The sequence below is a fragment of the Simochromis diagramma genome, unplaced genomic scaffold (genome assembly GCF_900408965.1).
Source record: "Simochromis diagramma unplaced genomic scaffold, fSimDia1.1 OVJJ01000293.1, whole genome shotgun sequence".
NCBI classification, from domain to species: Eukaryota; Metazoa; Chordata; class Actinopteri; order Cichliformes; family Cichlidae; genus Simochromis; species Simochromis diagramma.
Window position 1 is genome coordinate 25,784,405 of NW_024386801.1, and position 22,632 is coordinate 25,807,036.

A 22,632-nucleotide genomic window follows, 5' to 3' on the forward strand; every position below is an offset into this window, starting at 1 on the left:
CCGATCTTTTATTCTTTCATGCTATTCTTGTATGCTGACAGACTTGTATGTCTTGCTGCGCTTTGCGTGGACATCCTCACCTTTCTGTGAGTAATTATGCGTTCCTTTCATAAAATTAGCCAAAAAAACACCTCACTATTTTACTTAAAGTATCAAAAATGAAAGTGTTAAATGGAATAATATTACTTCTGCAGGTGTTTAAGCTTCTAACTACTCTGCGGTCAGTGGTTAGCATCGGTTTCTCATCAAAGAACAGACATTTATTCATAAAACATACATGTAAACTAGCCACTGTTAACTGGACACACACGTGCTATCAAAACGACAGATGCTTAACATGGAGCCCTGCTTCCAGAGACAATTTCCAACTGCCGTCACAAGATGGCAGTAATTTAAAGGATGTTAGTTTCCAGTTCATGCTAGCAGGTCAGTCAACATTAGCCAGAAGAAAGTGGATCAGATTCAAATGTCCTGCTGATATCACCCATATTTTTAACCCAATTATCAACGCCCTGTTCGGTCAGATGGGCTTTATTAGATAAAACTAGACTTCTTCTGGCTAATGTTAGCTGACATTAGCTGCTTCACTAATGATACAGGCTTGAGCTAAGTATTGGCTCCGATATTAAATGACTGTGTCTGGCTGTTTTCAGTGTTTAGTTACAGGGAGCACTAATAACAGGAGAGTCTGTTTGTTTGTTTTTTAAATTTGGGCTTTAATGCATATAAATGAAGTGAAATGAAAATATTCTTTTATAATGGAATTGCATTTCTTATTATTATTTTACTTGAAGTAATAGCTACTGTTTCCCCTGAAGCGAGAGCCAAGGCGGAGGAATGCGGAACACCAGCACAAATTTGATGAAGCTCAGCTCAGAGGTGGAACACAGGTGAAGGGGGACGCTTTTAGCGGTTGGTGCAGATTCACAGCGCTTTCTTTAAAACTGGCTTAAGGTGTTTTTGAGTTTCTGTGATCTATTAAATATTACCTCATCAATCAGCAATCATGTGGTATCAATGTGGTGAAATTCCGACTTGCATCACTTGGTTCTCCTCCACCTGTTTCAATGTCATGACACATACAGGTGCGCACGCATCCTGACAAACACTGCAGGCCTTTCTGCCTCCTGCTGTGACTGCAACACATCAAACACTCTCTCTCTCACATACACACACACACATACACACACATATGCACGCACACAGACACACACTTCATGTATTGCATCATGTGTAAATGTGCATAAACACTCTCTGTCAGCGTGTTTGTGCGTTCAGGCGGTGTGAGCGAGCTAAAGCGACAGCCTGCTGACCGAACTCCTGCCACTGTCGCCATCGCCGCCACTGAATACCAAAGAGCAGCTCCCACTGAGCGTAAACACAGGGCGCAGCAGGGCCGTGACAGATGACGGCAACGCTGCTGCTCCTGAGCACCTCCGGCATCAGACGCTGAACGTCAGTGGAGGGAAGATAATCACAGGCCGACGGCAGGAAAGGAGACAATATGGAGGCAGGAGGAGCAGGGTGAAGCGCTCTAACAGCCTCACCACAGGATGCTGGCCTTGGAGGCGGAGTCAGCCCGTCATGCAGAGTCGACTCGCCTGAGTCTGCTGTGGAAGGTGGAGGCAGTCAACTCCTCTCCTCTCACCTCCTCTTACTGTGGTTTCTAGCTGCCTGCAGGTCGGGTTCCTTCAAGTTTTTTTGGCCAGCAGGTGGCAGAGGCCTTCGTCGGCCTTTACACCTCAGGCGCAGCAGCTCCACCACAGAGCTCCTGCATCACTTAGTTTTCACATATGAAGGTATAGATTTGTTTGACTGATAACCTCCTCCAAGAAAAGCTGTTTTTATAAAGAAGCAATGCCTGAGAATCTATCATAAGGTTTTACACCCTAAACACATGTTTAGGGTGTAAAACGCTGTGTAACGTGTAGCAGTGTAACGCTCCAATGTTCCAAAGCAGCCAATAACACATCAAGATGCGCTCACATCCACAGGGATACTGGCAAGTTCTGTTAACTAAACGTGCGCTGAAATCAGTGCCTTTGTTACACCTGACCATTTTTTGCACTACACTGTCATGCCGTTCGGGTTAAGAAATGCCCCAGCCACATTCCAGCGACTGATGAACACTGTGTTACGTGGAGTCCGAAATTTTGAAGTGTATTCGGATGATATAGTGGCCTATTCATCCACCTGGACTGAACACCTCAAAACCCTTAGCGAAATATTTGACCACCTGTGTGATCCCTCTCTGACACTAAACTTGGCTAAATGTCAGTTTGGAAAGGCTGTTGTAACCTACCTAGGCAAGCAAGTAGGACAGGGTCGAGTCCAAAATATGACTATCCAGAGTTGGGACCAGGAAGCAGAGTTGCAGTCTTACACGCCTCTCTGCAGCTTCTCTCCTCCTGCTACCCCCCCAAAAAACCATCTCCATAGAGACTGTGTCAGCTTCCAAAAGGACAAAGAACAAACTAAAAACCAGCAACAAACAACTTAAACATAAACAATTACAAAGAAAGAACAATACAGTATCCACATCTGAACCAAAGAGTAAAACAGTGAAATGTGGATTATTAAATATTAGGTCTCTCTCCTCCAATTCTCTGTTAGTACATGACTTAATAATTGATCAACAAATTGATTTACTCTGCCTTACAGGAACCTGGTTGCAGCAGGATGATTATGTTAGTTTAAATGAATCAACACCCCCGAGTCATTCTAACTAGCACAGGCCGAGGGGGCGGTGTGGCAGCAATTTTTCACACCAGCCTATTAATTAATGAAAGACCAAGACAGACTTTTAATTCATTTGAAAGCCTGATGCTTAACATTGTCCACCCCAGCTGTGAAACTCAGAAACCAGTCTTACTTGTTATCATCTATCGTCCACCTGGGCCTTACACAGAGTTTCTGTCTGATTTCTCAGAATTTTTATCTGATTTAGTTCTGAGCTCAGATAAAATAATTATTGTGGGTGATTTTAACATCCATGTAGATGCTAAAAATGACAGCCTCAACATGGCATTTAATCTGTTATTAGACTCAATTGGCTTCTCTCAAAATGTAAAAGAACCCACCCACCACTTTAATCACACTCTAGATCTTGTTTTAACATATGGCATAGAAACTGAACATTTAACAGTGTTTCCTGAAAACCCTCTCCTGTCTGATCATTTCCTGATAACATTTACATTTACAGTAATTGATTACACAGCAGTGGAGAGTAGACTTCATCACAGTAGATGTCTTTCTGAAAGCGCTGTAACTAAGTTTAAGAATATAATCCACCCACTGTTATCATCTTCAATGCCCTGTACCAACACAGAGCAGAGCAGCTATCTGAACGCTACCCCAACAGAGGTCAATTATCTTGTTAATAATTTCACCTCCTCACTACGTACGACTCTGGATACTGTAGCTCCAGTGAAAACCAAGGTCTCTAATCAGAAGTACCTGACTCCGTGGTATAATTCTCAAACACGTACCCTAAAGCAGATGACTCGTAATCTGGAGAGGAAATGGCGTGTCACAAATTTAGAGGATCATCATTTAGCCTGGAGAAATAGTTTGCTGCTTTATAAGAAAGCCCTCCGCAAAGCCAGAACATCTTGCTATTCATCACTGATTGAAGAAAATAAGAACCCCAGGTTTGTCTTCAGGACTGTAGCCAGGCTGACAAAAAGTCAGAGCTCTGTTGAGCCAACCATCCCTTTAACGTTAACTAGTAATGACTTCATGAACTTCTTCACAAATAAAATTTTTATCATTAGAGAAAAAATTACCAATAATCATCCCACAGATGCAATATTATCTACAGCTACTCTTAGTACCATTGATGTTAAGTTAGACTCTTTTTCTCCAATTGATCTTTCTGAGTTAACTTCAATAATTACTTCCTCCAAACCATCAATGTGTCTTTTAGACCCCATTCCTACAAAACTGCTCAAAGAAGTCCTGCCATTAATTAATTCTTCGATCTTAAATATGATCAACCTATCTCTAATAATCGGCTATGTACCACAGGTCTTCAAGTTGGCTGTAGTTAAACCTTTACTCAAAAAGCCATCTCTAGACCCAGCAGTCTTAGCTAATTATAGGCCAATCTCCAACCTTCCTTTCATATCAAAAATCCTTGAAAGAGTAGTTGTCAAACAGCTAACAGATCATCTGCAGAGGAATGGCTTATTTGAAGAGTTTCAGTCAGGTTTCAGAGCTCATCACAGCACAGAAACAGCTTTAGTGAAGGTTACAAATGATCTTCTTATGGCCTCTGACAGTGGACTCATCTCTGTGCTTGTCCTGCTAGACCTCAGTGCAGCGTTCGATACTGTCGACCATAATATCCTATTAGAGCGATTAGAACATGCTGTAGGTATTACAGGTACTGCACTGCAGTGGTTTGTATCATATCTATCTAACAGACTCCAATTTGTGCATGTAAATGGAGAGTCCTCTTCACACACTGAGGTTAATTATGGAGTTCCACAGGGTTCAGTGCTAGGACCAATTCTGTTTACATTATACATGCTTCCCTTAGGCAGCATCATTAGAAGACATAGTATACATTTTCACTGCTATGCAGATGACACCCAGCTCTATCTGTCCATGAAGCCAGATAACACAGGCCAATTTGTTAAACTGCCGGAATGTCTTAAAGACATAAAGACCCGGATGGATGGCCGCTAACTTTCTGCTTCTTACTTCAGATAAAACTGAGATTATTGTACTCGGCCCTGAAAAGCTTAGAAATATGGTATCTAACCAGATTCTTACTCTGGATGGCATTACCTTGGCCTCCAGTAACGCTGTGAGGAACCTTGGAGTCATTTTTGACCAGGATATGTCCTTCAACGCACATATTAAACAAATATGTAAGACTGCGTTCTTCCATTTGCGCAACATCTCTAAAGTTAGAAATATCCTGTCTCAGAGTGACGCTGAAAAACTAGATCATGCATTTATTACTTCCAGGCTGGACTACTGTAATTCATTATCAGAATCAGAATCAGAATCAGAATCGTGTTTATTGGCCAAGTATATGTGCAGACACATACAGGGAATTTGGTTCCGGTAGATGGTGGCTCTCAAGCACAGCAATGTAAATCTCACACACACACACACACACACACACACACACACACAAGTGTCTATATATACACATTACACATACATACACAAAGCTATGTAAACCAACTATAAATAACGAATCTAAACTTATATACATAAAATACAGAAATGAATGAGGTGGAATGAATACTACAAAATGTACATAAGGTGCAGTTGCAGTCTGGCAGTGGGAGCAGTGTGACAGGTCAACTGTTAAGAAGGGAGATGGCGAGGGGAAAGAAACTGTTCCTGTGTCGGGTGGTTCTGGTCTGCAGGCTTCTGTACCGTCTGCCAGAGGGCAGCAGATCAAAAAGTCTGTGTGCAGGGTGTGAGGGGTCTGCGATGATTTTCCCTGCCCGTTTCCTGGTTCTTGAGAGGTACAGATCCTGGATGGAGGGCAGGGGGGGCGCTGATGATCCTTTCTGCTGCCCGTACAGTCCGCTGCAGTCTGCTCCTGTCCTGTTTAGTGGCTGCTCCATACCAGACTGTGATGGAGGAGCACAGGACAGACTCAATGACCGCAGTGTAGAACTGGATCAGCAGCTCCTGTGGAAGACTGTACTTCCCCAGTTGTCTCAGGAAGTACATCCTCTGCTGGGTCTTTTTGAGGATGGAGTTGATGTTGGTCTCCCACTTCAGGTCCTGGGAGATGGTTGTACCCAGGAACTTGAAGGTCTTCACAGTTGACACAGGGCTGTCTGATATGGTGAGGGGGAGCAGAGTTGAGGGATGTCTCCTGAAGTCCACTGTCATCTCTACAGTCTTAAGAGTGTTCAGCTCCAGATTGTGCTGACTGCACCAGAGTACCAGCCGCTCAACTTCCTGCCGGTATGCAGACTCATCACCATCTTGAATGAGGCCAATGACAGTGGTGTCATCTGCAAACTTTAGGAGTTTAACAGTCGAGTTATTGGAGGTGCAGTCGTTAGTGTAGAGGGAGAACAGTAGTGGTGAGAGGACACATCCTTGAGGGGCACCAATACTGAGGGACCGGGTTTCAGAGGTGATCTCCCCCAGCCTCACTTGTTGCTTTCTGTCTGTCAGGAAGCTGGTGATCCACTGACAGGTAGCTGGTGACACGCTGAGCTGGGAGAGTTTGGAGGAAAGAAGTTCAGGCACAATGGTGTTAAAAGCCGAACTAAAGTCCACAAACAGGACCCTGGCATAAGTTCCCGGGCGGTCAAGGTGTTGCAGGATGTAATGCAGCCCCATGTTCACTGCATCATCCACCGACCTGTTTGCCCGGTAGGCAAACTGCAGAGGGTCCAGCTGGTGGCCTGTAATGTCTTTCAGATGGGCTAACACCAGTCGTTCGAAGGATTTCATGACCACAGACGTCAAGGCGACAGGTCTGTAGTCATTCAGTCCTGTGATGGTGGGTTTCTTGGGAACGGGGATGATGGTGGAGCGTTTGAAGCAGGAGGGAACTTCACACAGCTCCAGGGATCTGTTGAAGATGCGAGTAAAGATGGGAGCCAGCTGTTCAGCACAGGTTTTGAGGCAGGAGGGTGAGACGCCATCTGGTCCAGGGGCTTTCCTGGGCTTCTGTTTCTGGAATAGTCGGCTCACATCCTGAGTGTGTATTCTTAGTTTCAGGGAGGAGGAAAGGGGGGTGAGAGGTGTGGTGGAGGTCGTTGAGTCTGGATTGGAGAGGGTGGTGGTGGTCGTTGAGTCTGGATCGGGGAGGGTGGGGGTGGTCGTTGAGTCTTGATTGGGGAGGGGCAGGGTGAAGGGGGGAGAGGTGGAAGGTGTGTTGGGGGTCAATGTCTGAAGCAATGTCCCTGGGGAGGGGAGGGTGGGGCGTGGGAGTCTGTCTGTCTCAAACCTGCAATAGAAAGTGTTTAACTCGTTGGCCAGGTCTTTGTTTGCTTCAATAGTGGGTGGGGGGCGTCTGTAGCTGGTGATTTCCTGCAGGCCCCTCCACACTGACGCAGGGTCGTTGGCTGAGAGCCGTTCTTCCAGCTTCTGGGAGTAGATCCTTTTAGCTGCTTTGATCTCCTTGGTCAGTGTGTTCCTGGCTTGCTTGTACAGGACCCTGTCACCACTTCTGTAGGCGTCCTCCTTGGCCTTACGAAGATGTTGGAGTTTAGGAGTGAACCATGGTTTATTGTTGTTGTATGTGCAAAAGGTCTTTGTTGGCACACACACGTCTTCACAGAAACTGATGTATGATGTCACAGTGTCCGTGAGCTCATCTAGGTTCTCAGATGCAGCTTCAAAAACAGTCCAATCAGTGGAGTCAAAACAGTCCTGCAGTTCCTGCTTTGCTGCGTTAGTCCACTTCTTCACAGTTTTGACTACAGGCTTGGCACGTTTGAGTTTTTGCCTATAAACTGGGATAAGATGGACCATGCAGTGATCAGAATGTCCCAAAGCTGCCCGGGGCACAGAGCGATAGGCATCTTTTAGAGTGGTGTAGCAGTGATCCAGTATGATGTTGTCCCTGGTGGGGCAGTCTATATGCTGTCTGTATTTAGGGAGTTCGTAGTTTAGGTTTGCTCTGTTAAAATCCCCAAGAATAATTGTAAAGGAATCCGGGAATTTCCTCTCCAGGGTAGTAATCTGGTCAGCCAGCTCGCACAGTGCGTTGTTCGCGTTGGCCTGTGGAGGGATGTAAACTCCGACCAGCATGAAGGAAGAAAACTCCCGCGGTGAATAAAAAGGTTTACAGTTGATGAAGAAACTTTCCAAGTGTGGGCTGCAGTGTTTCTGTAACACTGTGACATCAGTACACCAACCTTCATTAATGTAGAAGCAGACTCCACCACCCTTTGTTTTCCCTGAGAGCTCTGTTTCGCGGTCCGCCCGGTGAACTTGGAAGCCCGGCAGATTTAAGACAGCGTCTGGGACTCGCTCACTGAGCCAGGTTTCAGTGAAGCAGAGGGCAGCAGAGCGTGCAAAGTCCTTGTTAGTCCAGTTTAAGAGCAGTAATTCGTCGACTTTGTTTGGAAGAGAGCGGAGATTCGCGAGGTGAATGGAGGGGAGTGCCGTGCGGAATCCTCGCCGACGTAGTTTCACCAGCGCACCGGCGCGACTCCCCCGTCTACGTCTTCTCCAGGAGCCACAGAGAGCTGCTGCGCCTCCAACTAAAATCTCCAAAAAACTATTATCAGGATGTCCTAAAAACTCGCTGAAAAGCCTTCAGCTAATCCAAAATGCTGCAGCAAGAGTCCTGACAGAGACTAGAAAGAGAGAGCAGATTTCTCCTGTTTTGGCTTCCCTTCATTGGCTTCCTGTTAAATCCAGAATTGAATTCAAAATCCTGCTCCTCACATACAAGGTCTTAAATAATCAGGCCCCATCTTATCTTAATGACCTTATAGTACCATATCACCCTATTAGAGCACTTCGCTCTCGCTCTGCAGGCCTACTTGTTTTCCTATTCAAGTTATTTCAACGTACAGGTCTGGATTCACACACTGTGCTGTGTGGCTTTAAACGCCATCAATCACACCAAACATGCAAATCAGAGTGTGATTATTGGTGTTTGCGTGGAGAAAAATGAAAGAATTCACGCTTGTTAAGGGATGTGTTCGTGTTTATACTGAATGTGTGTTTCTGTTCAAAGCCTTCCTGCCTCAGCCGCCTGTTAAAGGACGAGGCAGGGGGATTTGGAGGCGGGCGTCTCCTCAGCTCATGAAAGCATAACTTGAGGCGACACAGACCAAACAATGAAGAATACCTCCCCTGTGTGAGAGCCACACTCAGCACAAATCAAAGCAGAAAACAAAGGAGCTGACAACCTGGTGAATTTTAATAGGATTTGAGTCAGCAGCTTTACGCAAATTCTTTTCTTTCTCAATGTCATTGACGCAGATGAGGCAAAGGGGGGAGGTCGTCCTGCGTTAACCTGCATGGAAGCACCTGCATGGAGTAAATTTAACCATTTTCAGCTTAAGAGGGAAAGATTACTGCGTTACCTTATCTGACAGCTGAAGTTAGTATTCAGGCCTCTCAGTAAGACTTCACAGAAAAACAAAACAATGATAGCGCATTAATCAGCCAGAAAATTTAAATGACTGACAGGTGAGAACATTGATTACTTTATTATAACGGCACCTGTATGCGGGGAAAACGAGGATCTGCAGTTACTTTTCTCTTCTAACCTTCTAAATGAATAAAATCCATCCACTTAATGATTAAAAGGAAACGTCCTGTTGCTGTGCTGCAAATGAGTTTATTAAACAGAATGTTTTCATGGTTAGAGAAGTCTCGGTGAGAGCTTTCAAAAAAATGACCTTCTAGGTTTTTCCGAACACCGCTGGCTAATTAACTTTGAGAAGACCAACGGTTAGCTCCTTGTGATGCCGACATGAGAGGAGCAAACTGGGAGTGTGTTGTTAAATATATTATTGACTTTGAAACTTAAAAAGAGGAGGATTATGAATAATGGATTTATTCTCTCCCGTTTCAGTGCTGTGGAAAGCTTAGGGACAAAATGAGAATGACTAGCATGAATTATTTCAGTTACAGCTTTTACAACCGGAAATGTGAAAGCTTCAGCTCAGATTTTCATACAGAGCAGAGCACTAATGTACAGATTCATGTTTGGGTGCTGTTTATTCAAATCTTCATAAAAACTACAAACTATACCATATAATTACTACAGAACAACACTGAGAGCAGGTAACAGACAACAAGAGCACGGATCATGTTTGAAGCCTGTTCAGCTGTTTATTTCTGCTAAACAGAAAAATGAGTTTACAGCCAAGAGAACTACAACCAGAAATTTGGAGGGTTGGTGAAGTCTGCCTGGTTGATGGAAACACATGATGATGGAGGATAAGGGTTCACGTTGATGCCATAAACAGACCATGAGATGATCCGTCCACAGTACGATCTTAGTCATTAATCCACTGCTGCGTGTTTTGGTTTACTCTGCAAAAACTCCTGATCCGCAGCTTCATGTCCACACTGAGAGGGATTTTCTCTTCAAATAGTCACTGTGGGACACCTGATCCCAGAGGCTGCAGTCCAACCATTACTTCTTTACCCTGGATGGCTTTACCCTGACCTCCAGTAACACTGTGAGGAATCTTGGTGTCATGTTTGCTGTGTGGCAGGAAGGATGTAGGACCCAAACGCAGGACTCATATGCAGAGAATAAACTCAAAACGGCGCCTTTATTGCTGGAAAAACTCTAACATCAAATACAAAACTAAACTGGAAACAAGAAACTCAAACTAGAAAACAAACCAAAAAAGGTTGTGATGATGTGTGAGGCTGATATTTCTGGCTGAGGACTGAAAGCAGCGATGACACTCGTTATCAGAGGCTAACGTACAGAGCAGAGTTCACTTCTAGTCTCAGTTCTTGTTCTGCTCTGTGGAAAAGTCAGCGGTGAGAGCAGGTGTGGGTGTTGTCTCCATGAGACAAGGCTGTTGTTCTGTTTCCTCCTGTAATTTTTTTTTTTTTTTCACTCTTTACGCTGTTTTATTTCAGGTCTCTTATTAATCACAGCTGATCGGCGATCCACTAAGAACCGTTTGTATCTATGTAGATGCAGCATACCTGCACTTCCGGATAATAACTGTAATTAATGGGATGGCATCACGGCTGACATTGCTATCCACTGTAATTACTCACAGGCGTTTAAAGTGCAGATCTATACATGTAAAGATTATTTAAATGGGTTCACACAGTCATGGAAACAGCTTAAAGTTAATCTGCACTGAAGGGCAAAACAAATGGAAACTCAGACAGAAACAAACATCTGCCAAGGAGGCGAAATCCTCCCAGAAACACGCTGAAAATAGGACAGTGTGTGAAAGGAGGCGTGCAGTGCAGCACCTTCACTCAAGAAGTTCAGGCTTAAAGTACGTGAACTTTTCACGAGTGTCCTCACAGATTTTATGGCACCTCAGATAAAATTATTAGTCACAGGTGACTCTGCTGTGAAGGTGCACTCAGCTGAAGTGGGAAGTTTAAGATCCCTCGATTTATTTTTTAAGTATTTCTGCGTGAATATCCTAAAACACATCTTCACATGTACTACAAGTACTTAATGAGATCTCAGGATAAAAATGAGACAAAGCCTTCATTTATTGAGGAAAATTATCTAAATTAGCATCAGTGAAGGGTGGACCTTTGCTTCTGGTGTCCTGTGTGACCCCCGTGTGCAGAAATAACTGCATGATAATAATAATTTGGAGGATTTTTAGCCACTCCTCTACATGTGGGTGGGATTTACTTCATAGATGTTTATAAGAAACAAGGTGAACCCGATGCTGAAGAGCTTTAAACTGCCTTCTTTCCTCAAACCAGGAGAACTCCTCTAAAATATGATTGGATGGTTATCTGTCAGGAAATGAGCCCACCTGATCTCTGACCACAGTAAAGCCATTTCTGAGGCGTTCATGGTCCCTGCAGGACTGCAGGATTTGGAGTATCATTTCCACCCATCTGTCCATTAAAACAAGGTGCAGATTTGAACATTTACAAACATATAATGAGTCTCTTTTAACAACATATGTTTCTGGGAAATGTCCAGAAGTTATTATGAGATCTATGCCTCTATCTGTCAAATCTATACCAGCCTCTCGAATTATATGATCCAGCATACTTTGAGTTTTTGCTGAAGTTCTATTCTGAACAGTATTTATGAGAGTCTGGGTCTGAGTTTCAGATGGCATGAAACGAAGCTCATTTAAGGAGAAAACAATGATCCTGCAGCTAAATATATCTGAAAAGCCACAGAAATGCTTGCATGCTCATCAGCTAAATAACATAAAAGCATGCTGTTATCATGTATCATCACATTTATTTCATAGCGTGACCTTTTTGAGAACAGGAAGATTCCTGCAGGCGCACAAATATTATTTTGTGAAGCGAATATCATCATGCAAAGACTAATTAAATTTGAGCAAAGGGAAAACTCACACTCAGTTCTCATTCTATCCACATGCACAATAATAATCTGCGTGGTTCGCCTGCACACTCAATCACAGAGTCATATCCTCGAAGCGTGGCGGGTGGTGCTGGAGGCTCGTTCTAATGTTTCTGGGAATTACAGAGACACAGAAGCACCCAGAACTGCACAATCATGCAGAGGAGGTCCTGCTCGCAGGCCGGGAAGGCCGGGTGGTCTGCAGGTGACAGTCATACAAAATTCTTCTGGCTCAGAATCACATAAACAATATTATTGTTCCTCATGTCTTACTGCAGCGATCTGATCCCAACGCAGAGCACCTGAGCTTTGTGCTTGATGGCCTGCATCAAAGTGTCTCCTCCTCTTGACCGATGAACATCAGCGGATCTGCAGCCGAACAATAGAAAGTGTTTTAATGACCATGCAGCTGTAACTCCAGTCACACCCTCCCCGTTTTAATGACAGAACTGTGGTAGTCTGTTAACAGTTTTCATTTTTAAAACTCTTTTTAAATATTAAACCTGCACCCTTTCTAATGACCATCAAGGGGAGACACCTGTTGTGGTCTTATTGAGGTTTCTCATATAACCTTAGAGTTGTCTGTCATATTAGATGTAACAGAAACATGTTTTTCTGACTGCTGGCGAACACGGCAACACGTTTCCCTGCTACCCGTGGTTTCAGTTGGGTCTGCAGGTCTGTGTGTCTGGGGTCTTATTTACATGACTGTCAGCCCAATATGGCAAACAAGCTAACGTTGTGTCTGCAAAACCTCAAGTCTGTGGAAAATCGGCCATGACCTCAATAGCACATTCCTGGGGGGTTTTGGGTCAGGCGCTTGTTTTTGTTCTGAATAAAAAAAACATTTAAAAGTTAATTTTGTAGATTTTGGTCATTCTGAGTTTTGCAAAGGAGAATTTTCTAGGATATTCTGATTGGCTACCAGCTGATTAGGTACCAGCTAATGATTGACAGGACGTCAGGGTGGCTACGTCCACATTTTGTACTGTCTGTGCGCTCAGCCTGTATGATGTTGTGATGTCTCCTGTTTGTGATTGGTCAGATGTGGCTGACTCATGTGTCACATGACCATCCTTAGACTATCATCACGTTCAGGCAGAAAAGGGAAAGACATCCCGGCTGTGCTGAACTGCCTTTAGGCCGGAGGCCTCTGGACGACCTCACAATGAGAAGCTGAGGATGAAGCTGGTGAGATGCAGAGATGGAGAGAAGTGAAAACACAGAAACAGGCAAAGTAAAACAGGATCTAACCCAAAGAAGGATGAGAAAATGGCTCAGATAAACAGGAAGCCATGGGACAATGAATAACAGAAAACACAAATATCACGGAGTGTAACCAAAAAACATGACATCTGTCATCACATGTAAAGCAACTCCATGCAGTGCTCGACACTCACGGAAACATAAAAATATGAATAGTTTTCTATTTTCTGCCAAGCATCAGTGTAGGCCAGCAAACAATGGTGTCCTTCCAGTGCCTCCTGGGTGGTTGGGGTGGAGCAGCGGGACTCTCGCTCGGCTCCATCCTGCAAAGGAGAATCTCATGTCTCATGTGGAGAGCCATCTCATGCTGCTGTATTTCAATGAATTCTTTATTTACTTGAATATTTCCAGGAATGAAAGGCTTCACCTCTGAGAGAAGAAGGTGGTGTGAAAGTCTCACTGTGAAACTTGAAAAGTGTCATTATTTGCAGCGGGCTCTTTATTCAGCCGAGCATCCCCGCAGCCAACACGATTAGTGGAAACATAACCTTGCATTAAATAAATATTCAAGTAAAAATACTTTATAGTAGTCAAAGTAGTTTAGTCCTCTGACGGCACCCGTGCCTTTCGAGTTTTTATAAGTGAGCGCTGCAGGTGGAGGCAGGCTGAGAGGGGCTGGTGTGAGCTGCTGTCACTGTGCAGCTGAAACAAATCCTCACTTTCACACAGGATCCCAGTAATCACGGCCCTCTTTCCCCAGCAGAACGGCTCCGGTACAAACCTCTCGGGCACTTTGTGTCCTTGGTTGTTGTTTCTAAAAATAAGTGAGCGGTCTGCACTGAGGCGAGCGGCGGCGTTTTTTCCAGCAGGAGCGAAAACATTCAGCCGGGGAATCGATTGTGCAGCAGACAGATGACAGGAGGTGAAGCTCAGCTCTCACAGCTGATCCAGGAATAATGATGTGATCGGAATGTCACGATTCCCAGGAGGTGATCTGTAAAATATCAGCTTCTGCTCAGGCAGTCTTTGGGAAATAGCATGGCAGCCCCAGAGGTTGACCGTCGGGATGATTGCAGATGGATGTCGCAGAGCAGCAGGGGTCCGAGTTTCTGACAGCTGCCATCATGGAGCAAATACAGACTTTAAAGCCACAACATAACAAATATATTTGTCCTGAAATCGCCCAGAAATCATCACACTGTTTGAGTTTGTGCTGACTAAAATGATCTCTCTGTTTAAAGACATAGCAGTGAGCTGATTAGAAAGTCATCAGTTGAAAATTTTAATTAGAGCTGCTTCACTCCTTCTGTAGGAGTCAGTGTTATTTAAAGAGAGTGCTCAAACTGAAACGTCAGTCAGTGCTCTGTCAGGGCAGCATTCACAGGATCCTCAGATGATGTCATCCACACTCTGCTCGAGAGTCGTCCACCATATCAGGTGTGATGCGACCCCCGGTACGAGGGACAAATGCGTCTTATTCACCTTTTTGGCTGCTGGCTTTGTCAAGCGAACTCATTCATAGACACCCAAACACCTTAATGTGATGGCTTTAGTTGTTAGCAGCAGTTTATTAGCAGGTTGCCATGGTTACCTGCAGTTTGCATGTCGACTTGTCTGCAAACACTTGGTGATGCGCCTCCTCGTCTCTGAGTGGGTCTCCTCCAGGCGATCTGGACTGGAGGTGAGTCTATCTTCCCATGTTAGCTCTGTGACAGATTGGACACCTGTTCAGGGTGCTCTCTGCCTCTCGACCTGCGAGACTCCAGACTCCATGCCAAGCATGACCCAGAATTGACTTATGACCCAGCCCAGCTAAAAATCCTCATTTTATGCACATAGTAGTTCCAGTTATCTGTATAAAGTACTGCTCCTGGTTATACAGGTAATATAACTCATGTCTGTATTATATAAAAATGTCAGGGGTCTGTGTGCGAGCAGGCGGAAGTGAGGACTTGGAGACTGAATGCAACTCAAAAACCACAGCATTCTTGCTGGCAGAAAACAAAAACATAAACCAAACCGGGGAAAACACAAACTGGAACACACAGGCACAATCTGAGGGTACGACGCAACACTGACACAAAGAAACATGGGGCGTAAATACACTGGGGAAGTCATCGAGGAATTAGAGACAGAAGGGGAACACAGCTGGGAGGAATGAGACCTAACGAGACAGAGGAAGCGAAATTAGAAACACTGACATGAGACATAGCCCTTCAAAATAAAACAGGAATGGTAAATGGCCTGCATTTGTATAGCGCTTTACTTAGTCCCTAAGGACCCCAAAGCGCTTTACACTACATTCAGTCATTCACCCACACATTCACACACTGGTGGTGGCAAGCTACATTGTAGCCACAGCTGCCCTGGGGTGCACTGACAGAGGCGAGGAAACAAGAGACAATTCACAAGACACAGACTTGACAATGGACTAAAAGAGACACATGGAAAACCTAAGAACTAGAAAACACATGAGAGCTAGAGGAGTAGAAATACAGAGAAAGAAGCTTAAACACTAGTAGTGATAACAATGATGAAAACCAAATATCAGATCAGAACACAAGTCACTTACAGCAAAGAAATTATAGAACAATAATAATAAAGAAAACACTGGGTCATCGATCCAGGACCGTGACAAAAAAAATCTTCCATGCAAACTGCAGGCGCTGAAAGCAATCATAAGAAGGTTTTCAAGCAACTTGTTGGGGAATACACAGTTCTCCCTAGTGACTGGTCAGCCCGTTCTCACATGTTGGACTGGTGGTTGCCAGGGGACCAGTGACTGATCCCTCACAGGCCAACTTCACTTCTAGCTTGTGCAGGTTTTATTCTTAATCAGTGTCTGGAAGCTTCACTGAGTTCCTTGAACTCTATATCATCTTTTTTGGTCTTTGTGCTGATTTTGTCATGAACATTTTCCTGCTTTGTGTTTGAAGCTGTAGAACTCTGGCTGCCTTTTGCTGAATTTCACTGCATTAAGCTGGGCATACACTGCGATTTTGGCCCATTTTGAGCCGATTTTTCAGTCGTGCAACCATTTTGGCGATCGGCCCAATTTTGGCCTTCATCGTGTGTCGTGCATCGTGTAGTATACGTGGGGTAACGAGAAGCGATTGACACCTCGCGACCAGCTCCCGATCATCAATCGCTTGGTCGTCACCACAGCTTCACACACTGCGCACGCGCAAACACATAAACGTCAGCGAAAAAGACGGAGTAGCATGGCAGCGCAGCGTACTGTCTGGACACAAGCGATAGAGGCACAACTGCCCAATTGCAGCTTCCTGGTAATTTTTTGTCATTAGCAATTTAGCAAAGTTGATGGTGGTAGTGGTGTTTGTGACTGAGTGAAAGAGAGGGAGAGAAAGAGACAGATGTAAAACCCTATAAATCGACTTTCAGAAATATTTATTTTATAATTAATTTCCAAGTAAACACTCCCTCAAACTGCAGTTTTAACTTTAGTATGAGGAGAGTTTTGAATCTGAACTATTTAAATAAAAAGTACATGTTAATGTAAATTTTTCAGTGAATGAGGTGAAAACCCGGGTTGCATCACTTCGGACGCAGTATGGCAAACTGCTCAAACCGAAACCTAGTGGCAGTGGCCAGAAACCACCAACTCCCAAACAGACCTGGATCTTAAAACATTTGGATTTCTTGAAGGCACATGTTGTCCATAGATAGACTGAGTCCACTCTGAGAGTAAGTTCATAACCAAGTAGTTTAAAAGCATACACAGATACACACACCTTATGAAGGTAATTCTCAGTTGAAATGTTTTTAGTAAAATAAATGCCACAAAGTATACAGTGTAAAATTAGTGTCTGATGTAACTAATACTGTTTAGATCTTTATCACTTTTCCTTTGTCTGCTTTTGGTATGGTTTCCTACAGCTTGGAACAGAGTCAGAGGACATAGGCGCAACAGAGGAGGGAGATGAGGATCAGTCCACTATGGGAATTGAAGCAGATGTCCTTATGTCTTCAAACACCACTAGCCCAGTTTCAGTGAGCCAGGAAGAGGAAAACACCTCAAACAGTCCACCAATCTCAGAGTCTACAGGTCGGCTTGTTAAAAGACCTAGAGTGCAAAAACATGCACCAAAATCAGCAGAGCACAGCATTGAGATGACCAAACTTTCCCTGCTTCAGCAGGTCCAGCAAACGCTATCGGCATCTAATGCAGATTCTGAGGAGCTGTTTGGCCAACAAGTAGCCTCAGAGTTGAGAAACATAAAGGACAGAGCTCTACAGCTGCTGCTCAAGAGAAACATCATGAACATGATTTATGACACGCAGGAGGCTGAGCAGGGAGGCCACCATTCTCAATTTGCAGGTTCGCAGGTTAGGCCACCTTGGTATCCCACCCAACCTGATCAGGTCCAGCCCCCCCCAGACCAGGCCCCATCAACCCAGCCAATGTCCTTTCTGAAAATGCTCAACTCTGAGTAACTTAAATAATAAATTTCAAACAGTTATACCTAAGAATATTTTCGAGTTTACTAGTTCAACTTTACTAGTTCCTGCTGTAAACACAGTCCATTGAAATTACAGCTTCATTCAAATGTTTTAAATGTTCCTTGTTTTAAATGTTCCAACAGTTAATTCAAATTGTACATTAGAATTTTCTTTGTGACACTATTACTATGTGTCTTTCCTACCTCAATTTTGTTGAGTCTTGCAGAACTATTTGCACAATTTGATGGAAGATATTTTTGTATTTATGTAATAAAGCAAACCATTTTTGCAATTTCCCAGAGGTAGATTTATTGTTCTCAGTATTTACAAAGGGATTTTTTTTTATTTAGTAAATTTTGGAAAGTAAACAAGGCAATTTAAACAAAAAAAAACCTTCTGTCTTCCTACACCATGTCTTCTTGCCATGAAACACTCCCTGCAGGTGAGACAAAGTACTCGCAAAGGACATCTCGTTGTTTCTTTGCTTCCACTGAGGGGTTCCGTGCAAGGCCCATTGAAACTGACTGAAGCTCTCCCTCCCTTCTCCATGCACCTTCGACCAGCTGGTGGTTGGCATCCTCAGAATCCACATAGCCAGGTGGTACATAGGTGTCAGAGCTGTGGTCCCGGAGATAGTTGTGCAGACAAAGACACGCAACGATAATGGTGACAACCTTGTCTGTGTCCAGGCAAATTGTTGTTCTGAACACTCTGAAGCGATTTGCCAAAATTCCAAAAGCGTTCTCCACAACGCGACGTGCTCTGGACAGACGGTAGTTGTATATTCTCTGATCGGTGTTAAGGTTTCGAAATGGATATGGTTTCATGAGATCTGGTCGGAGGGGATAAGCATCATCTCCAATTAGCATGTGTGGCATCATAGCATCAGTGCCTGGCAGGGTATCAGCAGGGGGAAAGTCAGTGTGCCTGTGTCCATTGCTTCTTTCAGGTCTGAATGGGCAAACACTCCTGCATCAGAGACCCTACCTTGTGTCCCTGCGCTTGCATACACAAACTTGTAATTGGCATCAACAACAGCCATAAGAATGATGGAAAACCTGGACTTGTAGTTAAAATACATGCTGCCACTCTTGGGAGAGGGTTGGATGAAGATGTGTTTACCATCTATAGCTCCCAGGCAGTGTGGAAATTGCCACTTGTTTGCAAAGTCTCTGGCAATGGCCTTCCACTCAGACTCGGTTGATGGTGTCTGTGAAAGACAAGTAGAAAGTGATACAGCAAAAGAATCTCTGGTGAATTCCTTTCTTAACCATACATTCAAATCACTGTCACACTAGGACTTCACTTTACTTTTTTATATACACATGTAACAAAGACTGAACAAATACATTTGTGACTCAGAATTGTTTTTGGTGAAAACTTGCTGTAGTAACTGATGGGACGTTTTTGACAATGTGCAAGTCAATCTTTCAATAGTGTGAGCATGGGTAATTTATTTTCTGTCAAAATTACCTTCAAGTAATCTTCATGTAGTGCACAGGTAAGAGCTGTGCATGTTTCCATGACAATCCTACTCAGTGTGGTGCTTCCAATCCTATACTGGAAACTTAATGAGTTGAAGGTTTCACCTGTCAAATAGAACAAAGTGTCTTAAATAGTGTCAGGTGGATAGTGGACATGGATGGAGCTTCGTAGAGTGACAGATTTTAGGTGACAGATGTAGAATATAATGCAGTAGTAGCAGCTTATGTAGTATGAACATATTCCTAGTGTATAGGTGGATAGATAGACTTGCAGTTACAGGGCCAGTGTAACTGGTGTAGAAGAGCAAAAATATGTATGTACTTGCATGGGTGAACTGATTTCTTCATGTGATATAGATACAGTGGGGCAAAAAAGTATTTAGTCAGCCACCGATTGTGCAAGTTCCCCCACTTAAAATGATGACAGAGGTCAGTAATTTGCACCAGAGGTACACTTCAACTGTGAGAGACAGAATGTGAAAAAAAAATCCATGAATCCACATGGTAGGATTTGTAAAGAATTTATCCGTAAATCAGGGTGGAAAATAAGTATTTGGTCAGTAACAAAAATACAACTCAATACTTTGTAACATAACCTTTGTTGGCAATAACAGAGGTCAAACGTTTACTATAGGTCTTTACCAGGTTTGCACACACAGTAGCTGGTATTTTGGCCCATTCCTCCATGCAGATCTTCTCGAGAGCAGTGATGTTCTGGGGCTGTCGCCGAGCAACACGGACTTTCAACTCCCGCCACAGATTTTCTATGGGGTTGAGGTCTGGAGACTGGCTAGGCCACTCCAGGACTTTCAAATGCTTCTTACGGAGCCACTCCTTTGTTGCCCGGGCGGTGTGTTTTGGATCATTGTCATGTTGGAAGACCCAGCCTCGTTTCATCTTCAAAGTTCTCACTGATGGAAGGAGGTTTTGGCTCAAAATCTCACGATACATGGCCCCATTCATTCTGTCCTTAACACGGATCAGTCGTCCTGTCCCCTTGGCAGAAAAACAGCCCCATAGCATGATGTTTCCACCCCCATGCTTCACAGTAGGTATGGTGTTCTTGGGATGCAACTCAGTATTCTTCTTCCTCCAAACACAACGAGTTGAGTTTATACCAAAACGTTCTACTTTGGTTTCATCTGACCACATGACATTCTCCCAATCCTCTGCTGTATCATCCATGTGCTCTCTGGCAAACTTCAGACGGGCCTGGACATGCACTGGCTTCAGCAGCGGAACACGTCTAGCACTGCGGGATTTGATTCCCTGCCGTTGTAGTGTGTTACTGATGGTGACCTTTGTTACTTTGGTCCCAGCTCTCTGCAGGTCATTCACCAGGTCCCCCCTGTGTGGTTCTGGGATCTTTGCTCACCGTTCTCATGATCATTTTGACCCCACGGGATGAGATCTTGCGTGGAGCCCCAGATCGAGGGAGATTATCAGTGGTCTTGTATGTCTTCCATTTTCTGATGATTGCTCCCACAGTTGATTTTTTCACACCAAGCTGCTTGCCTATTGTAGATTCACTCTTCCCAGTCTGGTGCAGGTCTACAATACTTTTCCTGGTGTCCTTCGAAAGCTCTTTGGTCTTGGCCATGGCGGAGTTTGGAGTCTGACTGTTTGAGGCTGTGGACAGGTGTCTTTTATACAGATGATGAGTTCAAACAGGTGCCATTCATACAGGTAACGAGTGGGGGACAGAAAAGCTTCTTACAGAAGACGTTACAGGTCTGTGAGAGCCAGAGATTTTCCTTGTTTGAGGTGACCAAATACTTATTTTCCACCCTAATTTACGAATAAATTCTTTACAAATCCTACCATGTGAATTCATGGATTTTTTTTTCACATTCTGTCTCTCACAGTTGAAGTGTACCTCTGGTGAAAATTACTGACCTCTGTCATCATTTTAAGTGGGGGAACTTGCACAATCGGTGGCTGACTAAATACTTTTTTGCCCCACTGTAGATGACCTTGCCTCATGCCCAGCATTCTATAGTTTAAGGGAGTTTATAGGGAGCATTACAGAATTTTCATGTCCACACACTTGCCTGTTGCCAAAAATCGTAGGGTAACTGAAAGCCTTTCCCTGGGGCTGATGGCCTTCCTGAGGTGTGTATCCTTCTTGATGATAGCAGGACTAACCCTCTCCAGTAGATAGTTAAAGTCCTCCACAGACATTCTGAGAAGGTCCCGAAAACCCCTCATATCATCTACCTGTTTACACAGAACAAAGTCAAAGTCAAGAACACACACAATAACAAAGCGACATAATAGTGGTTGAATGTTATTGATAATTAAAGAGTCGGACTGATATTTAACCAATGTTGTATAAAGCAGAAAGATGTCCCAAAAATCACTTTGGTAGATGTTCAAGTCATTCACTAGAATGCTACTCAAGTAAAATGTAAAAGTACTGTAGTTAATGGCCAGTAATCCAATTAAATAAAATACTAATAGGCTAAAATTAAATGTTGCCTACTGAAAGTAGAAGCGTCAGATGTCTTCAAACATTTACCCATCATCATGCAGATAAAGTCCTGTAGGTAAGTGCAATTTAGCTGTTGCTGCTTACCTCCAGTTCTCGTTGTAGAATTGACAGACCGTACTCGTACTGCCCATGTTTTCCTAGCCATTTCCTTGTCCATACACGCAGTCGCTTTTTCTTTTTAGATCTTTCTGCACACAGAATGGCACACATTGCTAAGGCAGCGCGTTTCTCTTTGGTGAGCATTTTCAAATTTCCCGGATTACAGTCTCCCCAGTTCCGGATTCTTCTTCTTCTTATTGTTTATTGGCGGTTGACTTCTTCTTCCGGAAACAACAACACAACGTGTTGTGGATGTACGCACAGTGTGAGCACTCAGGTCGCATCAGAGCATCGGGCCGTATAGTGTGAGACCCTGCATCGTGACCTATGAACTTCTAACCCCTGCGAGTCAATCGTACAGTTTGAGCAGCAGCTGAATCGCACGACTGAAAAAATCGCACAGTGTCTGCCCAGCATTAGATGGTAGAGGTGTTCCTAATAAAGCGCTCAGAGTGCATGCTTTCAGCAGCTCGGTGTAAGAAAAAAAGGAAACAGTATTTTCCAGTAATTTCTCATCTTCTCCTGTGGGACGTAAGTTCCTGAGATTACCCCACACTGCATGCAGCCGGTATCAGCGTTGTTCCATCTGGCTGTTTGTGAATATATTTTGTGTATACCATACAGAAAGAAGATGAATCCGTCTCCTAGCAACTGCTTTAATAGCTGTGAAACTGGCGTATGGTGTTTAGTGAGCAAAGCTTTTGAAGACATCACTTTAAGGTTGTTGAAGAAACATAAAAACAAATCTGCAGTCTGTCAGTGGAGCGTGATCCCTCGGAGGTCTGAAGACGATGCTGCTCAGTAAACATTTACTCTACCTGTGTGATAACTGTGAGCAGCGCGGCTCCACGGGGAGCTCACATCCAGCAGAGTGGGTAACTACAGCCGAGGAGGGG

The 22,632-nt window shown here is 44.0% G+C and overlaps 1 protein-coding gene across 1 annotated transcript; it reads right to left on the bottom strand.

The window, feature by feature from the left end:
• Positions 1–17,809: 17,809 nt before the first annotated feature.
• LOC120730418 (protein ANTAGONIST OF LIKE HETEROCHROMATIN PROTEIN 1-like) lies at positions 17,810–22,062 on the bottom strand. Its single transcript, XM_040026812.1, has 4 exons — positions 21,722–22,062; positions 21,198–21,363; positions 19,136–19,251; positions 17,810–18,872 (listed from the first exon to the last, which is right to left on the bottom strand). Exons 1-4 carry the CDS (start codon positions 21,878–21,880, stop codon positions 18,540–18,542), a joined length of 774 nt encoding a protein of 257 aa, XP_039882746.1. The 5' UTR covers positions 21,881–22,062; the 3' UTR covers positions 17,810–18,539.
• Between the last annotated feature and the right edge of the window lie 570 nt (positions 22,063–22,632).